This window comes from Moesziomyces antarcticus, assembly GCF_000747765.1.
Source record: "Moesziomyces antarcticus DNA, scaffold: scaffold_v10099, strain JCM 10317, whole genome shotgun sequence".
NCBI lineage: Eukaryota > Fungi > Basidiomycota > Ustilaginomycetes > Ustilaginales > Ustilaginaceae > Moesziomyces > Moesziomyces antarcticus.
The window spans coordinates 1-8,186 of record NW_014638911.1 but is presented as its reverse complement, the minus strand read 5'-3'; the positions used below and the strand labels follow the sequence as shown (position 1 = coordinate 8,186).

At 63.6% G+C, this 8,186-nt stretch overlaps 4 protein-coding genes across 4 annotated transcripts; 2 read left to right on the top strand and 2 right to left on the bottom strand.

Moving 5' to 3' along the window:
* Positions 1–22: 22 nt before the first annotated feature.
* PAN0_099d6707 (uncharacterized protein) lies at positions 23–607 on the top strand (the record flags this gene model as incomplete). The annotated part of the gene is made up of 1 exon (XM_014797867.1): positions 23–607. One exon carries the CDS (start codon positions 23–25, stop codon positions 605–607), a length of 585 nt encoding a protein of 194 aa, XP_014653353.1.
* Positions 608–702: 95 nt separating this feature from the next.
* On the bottom strand, positions 703–1,596 carry PAN0_099c6706 (nudix hydrolase; the record flags this gene model as incomplete). The annotated part of the gene is made up of 1 exon (XM_014797866.1): positions 703–1,596. One exon carries the CDS (start codon positions 1,594–1,596, stop codon positions 703–705), a length of 894 nt encoding a protein of 297 aa, XP_014653352.1.
* Positions 1,597–1,757: 161 nt separating this feature from the next.
* Positions 1,758–3,026, top strand: PAN0_099d6705 (cyclophilin-like protein; the record flags this gene model as incomplete). The annotated part of the gene is made up of 1 exon (XM_014797865.1): positions 1,758–3,026. The coding sequence occupies one exon, from the start codon at positions 1,758–1,760 to the stop codon at positions 3,024–3,026; it is 1,269 nt and encodes a 422-aa protein (XP_014653351.1).
* An 87-nt stretch (positions 3,027–3,113) lies between these two features.
* On the bottom strand, positions 3,114–7,319 carry PAN0_099c6704 (cytoplasm protein; the record flags this gene model as incomplete). Its single annotated transcript, XM_014797864.1, has 1 exon — positions 3,114–7,319. The coding sequence occupies one exon, from the start codon at positions 7,317–7,319 to the stop codon at positions 3,114–3,116; it is 4,206 nt and encodes a 1,401-aa protein (XP_014653350.1).
* Positions 7,320–8,186: the final 867 nt, after the last annotated feature.

The following is an 8,186-nucleotide window of genomic DNA, read 5'->3' as shown; positions in this document are numbered from 1 at the left end:
ACTCACGTCTGCGCCGCGCGCAATGGCGTCGCTCAAGCTGCCCAACTCGAAGGACGATGCGGTGGTCAAGGCGCGCCTGGACAAGCTGCGACGCACCAAGTCCAACGCCAGCACCACACCGGGCGTGCTCTACATCGGCCGCCTGCCCAAGGGATTCTTCGAGAAGCAGATCAAGGCGTACTTTACGCAGTTCGGCGACGTGACGCGCGTGCGCGTCTCGCGCAACAAGAAGACGGGCGCCTCCAAGCACTACGCCTTTGTCGAGTTTGCCGACCGCGACGTGGGCCAGATCGTGCAGGAGACCATGCACAACTACCTCATCGACGGCAGGCTCCTCCAGGTCAAGAGCGTGCCCAAGGACAAGGTGCATCCCGAGCTCTGGGTCGGTGCCAACCGAAAGTTCAAGCGCGTCCCCACAGATAGGATCGAACGCGTGGTGAGGTCGCGCGAAAAGACCGACGAGCAACACAGGAGGACCTCGGAGAGGGTGTTGGCAAGACAGGAGCAGCGAAGAACAAAGCTCAAGGACATGGGGATCGACTACGACTTCCCAGGCTATGCCGACGACAAGCCGCAACCCAAGCGCAAGTCCAAGGCCACAGCTTGATTGCGCCGCATCGTGTATATCCCCGTTTCGTCTGTTTGTTTCTTGGTTGGCAAATCCCACGCACATGTTTTACGCATTCAGAGTGTCTATGCGAGTTAGGTGTCGACGAGGTCGTCGTGGCCAATATGTGTTTCGAAGGCCTCGGAGCTTCCCTGGGCATCGCCCGACTCTCCGTCGCCCCACCTCTGTTCGGCACGCTGGGGGCCCATGTACCGCTTGACGACCATCTCGACCATGCTTTCCCAGCTCATCTGCCCCTCGGCCCTGATGGCGTACCTCGGTTCTACGCCGTACGCCGTGTGCGCCACACTGATGAGCACGTCGGCCGTCAGACCCTTGACCAGCTGATGCGAGCTCCTGAACCTATGCAGCCTGTACACGGCGCCCAACCAGGGCACATCCGTATACGTCCTGAATGCCTCCTGTGGTGGGCGGTGTTTGTCCACACTGCGTGGGTCCGATAGCTCCATCCCCTCTAGCGCGGTCGACGACAGAAAAGCCCGTAGCGGCGTGGACCAGATATCCGACACTTCATCCGGAGACGCTCTGAGGCCCTTGAGCACCTTGGTGGGATTGCGCACGAGGAAGACGACTGGATGAACCAGCAGGCCGAGCTTGCTCAGGAACGGGTAGCCCGTGTGCACGTGCATCGCCGAGCGCGAGGGGAGCGCAATCTCTTCCACCGACTCGCGCAGCGCCGTCACCACCACATCCGCATCGGACGAGTCCACTTTTCCACCGGGTAGAGACGCTTGGCCCGGATGCGAGCGCAGATGGAGTGCACGCGTGGTCATGATGACGCGCAACTCGCCACTCGAGGCCTCTTGGTACAGCAGCGCCGCCACTGCTGCTTGCTTGCGCGTGGGCACATGCTGGAAGCTCGGCGCAGCAGGCGTGGCGATGAGCCGCCGAATGCACGCTGCATTCGGCGCCGAGAGCGAGTCGAGCCACTCGTGGCACTCGCCATTCGATGCCGTGTGCACCTCCATCTTGCCAGAATGTGATGGTGGTGCTGACCGAAGCGCCTTTTGCTGAGTGTTGTTGTCTTGCAGATTCCGCGTAAAAGTGGAGGCTGAAGCGATATGTCAAAACGCTCTTCCCCACCCCCTCCATCCCACTTGCTCGAGCAACTTCATCGGTTGGGACGCTCATGACATCTCAATACGTCACCGAGCCCCCGACCTCGGGGCGCATCGAGCTGGTCACCTCCAAAGGAGTTATCGACATCGAGCTCTTTGCGCGCGAGACGCCACGCGCCTGTCGCAACCTGCTAACTCTCGCACTCGAGGGCTTCTACGACCACCAGATCTTCCACCGTCTCATCCCTGGCTTCATCATCCAATCCGGCGACCCGTCCGGCACAGGCGACCATGGCGAGAGCATCTACGGCGAGCCGTTTCCCATCGAGCCGCACTCTCGGCTGCGCTTCAACCGCCGCGGTCTCCTCGCCATGGCTGCCACCGACCGCGCCAACGAGAGCCAGTTCTTCCTCACCCTCGATGCAACCCCGGAGCTCCAGGGCAAACATACGCTCATGGGCAGAGTGGTGGGGAATACCATCTACAACCTCGTCGAGCTGGCGCAGGTGGGCGAGATGGATGCACAACAGCCAGACAGGCCGCGCTATCCGCCCAAGCTCATCGAGGTGCGTGTGGTCGAGAACCCGTTTGACGATCTGCGACCGCGCACGACCAAAGCGCAGCGCAAGCAGCAAGAACAGATGAACAAAACAGACCAAGCGCCAAGCAAGACCAAGAAGAAGAAGAAGAACACGGCGCTGCTGTCGTTTGGAGACGAAGAGGACGCCGAGCAGCCTTTGAAAGGCCCCAAAAGCTCGCATGACCTTCTTGCCGATTCCAAGCTGGCCAAACCGCCAACCTCCAAATCGAAGTCATCCTCCAAATCGCAGTCGGCTTCAGCATCAAATGGCACTTCTTCTTCACACGACCTGCAACCACGGTCGGCACCTGCGGAAAGCGTCGAGGCAAGCGCTTTGCCATCGCATCGCCACGTGGCGGAATCGGGCAAGAGCTCGTCGTCGCGCGGCTCGATCCTGGCGCAGGAACGCGCAAAGTACGCCTCGGCGTCGCGCAAAGCCGATTCCTACGCCGCCCTCGTCGAGTTTCAATCGCGCCTTCGCTCCAAGCCCTCGCGTCAACCGCACGCGGCGCCCGACAAGCAGCTTGTTGCGGACGACGACGACGACGAGGGCGCGGGCGAGTACGGTTCCAGCGGCGACGACGATGACTGGCGTGCACACCGTCTCGATGCCGGAGGCAAACCACTCCAACCGCAAGCCGACCGTCTGGAAGACTACCAAGTGATAGACTCTCGCTCCTCCAAGCGTCCCGCTTCCCCACCCACCCCCTCCTCCTCCTCCTCCTCCTCCTCCTCACATCACCGCCGTCGGCGTCACTAAACTCACCCACACAAACGATGCCAGAAACAACAGCCATCCAAATTGCCAAGAACGAAAAAGATTTACAAGAGTGTGGACGCCTCGCTCTCAGAGCTCGTCGGGCGAAGGCGGGCGCGAGTAGGCGTTCGAGTACGGCACACTGCCGGCCTCGGAGCGTCCGTCCTCGGTGAGGTGCTCGTCAAAGTAGTGTGCGGCGGTCGACTTGGGCGTGCGCGGCGTCTGTGCCAGTCCATAGCTCGCTCCGGTCGAGTAGATCGTATACGCAATAAGACCCGTCCAGCCACACTGGTGCGAGGCACCCAGCCCTTTACCCGTGTCGCCGTGGAAGAACTCGTAAAAGTGCACCAGGTCGCGGAACTCGGGCGCATAGTCGAGCATGGGGATGCCGCCGTTGTTGGCCCTGCGGCCCTGGTCGTCGCGCAGGAAGATGCCGAGCAGACGGTGCGACAGCTCCTCGGCCACGTGGCCCAGATGCATGTAGTCGCCGCTGCCCGTCGGACACTCCACCTTGAAGCTGTCGCCGTAGTACTGGTAGAAGCGCTGGAGCGACTCGATGAGCAGGAAGTTGACGCAGATCCAGATCGGACCGCGCCAGTTGGAGTTGCCGCCAAACATGGGGCTGTGCGAGTCGCCGGGCCAGTAGCCCACGCCAAACTCCTCGCCGCCGACGTTGACGTGGAAGGGATTCTTCTGGTGGTCCTTGCTGAGCGAGCGCACGCCGTGCGGCGACAGGAACTCGTTCTCGTCCAGCATGCGCTTGAGGATGAGCTCCAGCCGCTCGCGGCTCACCATCGACAGCAGTCGTCGGTCGCCGCGTCCGCCCACCTGCATGTTGGCAATGTTGCGGTCCGCCATCTCGGGCCGGTTGTCCAGGAACCACTGCATGCGCTTCGCAAAGCTCGGGAACCGCTTCAGCGCCGACGGCTCGATCGTCAGCGTCGCATACAGCGGGATCAGACCCACCAGACTCTTGACCGGGATCACCTGGCTGTGGCCGGGGCCCCACTGGATGGCATCGTAATAGAAGCCGTCCTTGTCCGACCACAGGCTGATGCCCTCCTCGTCGTCGGCCTGATGGAACGACATGGCGTCCGAGATGAAGATAAAGTGCTCAAAGAACTTGGACGCAATGTCCTCGTACGTCGGATTGTGCTTGGCCAGCTCGAGCGCCATGTTGAGCATGTTGAGCGCATAGAACGCCATCCACGCCGTGCCGTCGGCCTGGCGCAGCGTGCCGCCCGTGGGCAGCGGCTCGGAGCGGTTGAAGGGTCCGATGTTGTCGAGGCCGAGGAAGCCGCCCTCAAACACGTTGGAGCCGCTCGAGTCCTTGCGGTTGACCCACCAGGTAAAGTTGATGAGCAGCTTCTGGAAGACGCGCTCCAAAAAGTCGAGGTCCTCGCGCCCAAACATCTTGCGCTCGATCTTGAACACGCGGAACGTCGCCCACGCATGCACGGGCGGATTGACGTCCGAAAAGTTCCACTCGTACGCCGGCAGCGCGCCGTCGGGCTTCATGTACCATTCGCGCGTGAAGAGGTCGAGCTGCTTCTTGGCAAACGCCGGGTCGACCATGGCGAGCGGGATGCAGTGGAAGGCGCTGTCCCACACGGCGCTGAACGGATACTCCCACTTGTCGGGCATCGAGAGGATGTCCTCCATGTGCAGATGGCGCCAGTCGTGGTTGCGGATGCGCTTGCGCTCCGGCGGCGGTGCCGGCTGGCCCGGGTCGCCGCGCAGCCACTCGGGCTGGATGAACATGTAGAACTGCTTGTTCCACAGCATGCCGGCGAGCGCCTGGCGCATGACGTTCTTCATGTCGTCCGACATGGGCCCGCTGATGAGCTTGGCGTAGAACTCGTCGGCCTCGGAGCGGCGCGACTCGACCGTGTTGTCAAACTGCTCGTCGTCGTCGATCGCCGCATCCTCCGACGGCGTTCGAGGCGTGAGCTTCATGCGCACCACGGCGCAGCCGCCAAACGGCGGCACCTGGCGGAAGACGTAGTGCGCGCCCGCCTTGGTACCCTTCTTCTGCGGGTTGACGTAGTCGCGCGGTGGCGTCGACTCGTCGGGGTCTTCAAAGTAGGTCTCCTCCTCCTCGACCTCCTCCTCGATGTCCACCACCTCGTACTCCTGCTCGCTCGTGGGGCCGGTGGAGCCAAACTGGTCCTCGGCGGCGGCAGCCTCGGGCTGAGCATCGGCCGAGGCGCCGTCGGCCTTGGGCGCAGCGTCGGTCTTGGCAGCCTCGTCGCGAGGGATGGGGCGGCGCTCCTGGCGCACCACGGTCTTCTTGATCTTGCGCGTGCGCTCGATCGCCTTGGGTCGGTCCTTCTCCATGCGGTGGGCGGGGACAATGTGGTCGTGGAAGGCGTCCTTGGCGTAGACGTTGCGGTTGTTGCCGTTGTAGAGACGCTCAAAGTTGGTCTCGTTCTCGGTGAAGAGGAGCTCGGGCACCACCTCTTCGTCCGAGATGGGCTCGGGCGCCTGGCCGCGCTTGGCGGGCGGAGCGCTGGGCGCCGGACTGGTGGAGCAGTAGAGGTGGTAGCGACCGAGCTCCGGATGGTCCGCCTGGATGACGTAGTCGCCGGTCTGCTTCATCTGGGGCTTGGCAGGCTCCTCCTTGGGCCAGAACCAGTAGTTGCGGAAGAGGAGCTGGGGCAGGATGTGGAGGTCGGCGGGCTCGGGGCCGCGGTTGTAGGCGCTGATGCGGATCGAGATGGCGTTCTCCTCGTCCTCGTCCTTGGCGTACTCGACAAAGACGTCCCAGTACTTGTCCTCGTCAAAGAGGTCGGTGTCGGTGACCTCGAACTCGGCGACGTCGCGGCTGCGGTTGCGCGACTCGCGCACAAAGAGCTCGTACGGGTACGACTCCTGCGGATACTTGTAGAGCATCTTCATGTAGCTGTGGGTGGGGGTGCTGTCGAGGTACCAGTAGAGCTCCTTGACGTCCTCGCCGTGGTTGCCCTCGTTGTTGGCGAGACCAAAGAGGCGCTCCTTGAGCATGCGGTCCTTGCCGTTCCAGAGCGCGAGGCTGAGGCCCATGCGGCAGTGGTTGTCCGAGAGACCCGCCAGGCCGTCCTCGCCCCATCGGTAGGTGCGGCTGCGGGCGGACTCGTGCGGGAAGTGGGACCAGGCGTCGCCGTTGGCCGAGTAGTCCTCGCGGACGGTGCCCCACTGGCGCTCGCTGAGGTAGGGGCCCCAACGCTTCCAGTGGCGCTTCTTGTCGGCATCCTCCTGCAGACGCTTGTCCTCGGCCGAGACCCAGTGGTGGCCGTGGTGGTGGCCACTGTGGCTGTGGCCGTGGCGCGCGTCGACGGCGTGGTTGAGGTTGGCGGTGGGGCCACGGCCGTGACCGATGTCGTGCTCGCTGCCAGAGGGGCGACGCGATCCGGCCGGGGTGGCCTCACCCATGGACGAGGGAGCGGCGCTGAACGACTTCCGGTGGTAGGTCTCGGGCCGAGCCGAGTAGTGTTTGGGGTTTGCGTACTTGGAGGCGTTGTCCGGGTGATACTCGGCACGGAACTGGTCGGCGGTGGTGCGCGAGTGGAAGGAGGACTTGTTGTTGAGGCCGCCGACGGGGGTGAGGTCGTCGCGGTCGGTGGGGCCGACACCGTTGGTCTCGATGTTGGTGTTGGTGCTGCCGTTGGTGGCGGCGCGGTTTTCGGACTTGAGCTGCTTCTTGGGGAGCTCGGCGGCGGGCTGCGCGGGTTCCTGCTGGTTTGCGGCTGGGATGTTGATGGTGAGCGGCTTGGAGGTCTCCATCTTGGGTGTAGTCTCGGCAGCGGCAGCGGGAGTGGCAGCGGCCTGGGCAGAAGCAGCAGGAGCAGCAGGAGAAGCGTCTACGGGCGTGGCCTTCTCAGCGGTGGGCGTGGCTGCCGAGGACTGGGGCTGCGTCGGGGTGGCCGCGTCCGTGTTGTCGCTCTTGGCGGGCGTGGGAGGAGGAGGCAGCTGCGACTGGGCCGTGGGCGTGGAAGGCTTGGAGGCAGTGCGCGGCGAGGGCGACGGGATAGCCGACTGCGTGTTGGGAGTGGCGGCGGTGGTGGTGGTGGTGGAGCTCTTGGAAGGAGTGGTGGGCGGCAGCGCCGACGACGAGGCGGGAGCGGGCGAGGAGGGTGCAGGACTGGGCGAGGCGCCTCGGTCGGAGCGTCCGAACGCCCTCGAGGCGGCCTTGCCCAGCGAAGCAGCGGGCGAGCTGGGGGTGGAGCTGGGAGGGTCGCCTTCGGAAGCGCCGCGTCCGTGGCTGGCCGACGACTTTGTGCGGCCGGAGCCAAACACCTTGCGCAGATGCGACGCCATGACTGCGCACGCCTGGATGCACGGTGAGCGTAAGAAGAAAAAAGGGACTCGAGGAACAAGGGCTCAGGAAGGGGGAAAGACAAAGGAAAAGGGGGGAGGAAGATCAAGAGAAGCGGGTGGTGGAAGAAAGATGACAAGGCCGATCCGAGCGCGCCGGAGGCAGTAGTATGCACCGACTGCCAGCCACCGATGGGCGCGGAGGGCCTGGCTCGCTTTCTCGCTTCCTCGCTTTCTCGCTTTCTCGCTTTCGTTGGACAAAGAGATCCGCGCGCTACAGCCATCGCCCAAGCGAGCGAGCCCTTTTCCGCACACCAGGGTCTGTGGCTGCCTCGCGTTGCTTGCTTGGCAATCCACACACGAGCACCCTCACGATCATGGCCGGTCAACGCTGCATGGCACTGCCATCTGCCATCTGCCATCATCAGCAGCATCGTCACCAAGCAGGGGCTCATTACGCTGACTCAACGGCGAATTCGTGGCTGGCCCAGGCGGCGCAAAGCAGCATCGGATCGACGTTGGCAGCGCTTCCGGCCAGGAAGGATTGGCGGGCAGCAGAGCAGCCGAGCAGCCGAGCAGCAACGAAGCAGCTGAGCATCGGAGCAGCCGCGGCGAGAAGAAAACGTTCACACAGACGCGGCGAGATCGATGGGGACGCCGTCGCGGGACGACCGAGGCTTCAAACGATGGGAAAGCAGATGGGAAAGCAGAGCGGCGCTGCGCTCGGGCCCTCGCTTTTCCCCCCGCGCTGCTCTTTCTCTGTGCGCATCGCGGCTCTGCTGCACGTATCTGCGTCCAAGAGGAAAAAAAACATCCAACCAAAATCGACGGAATCGACGGATGCGACCGGCAGACCCACACACACACACA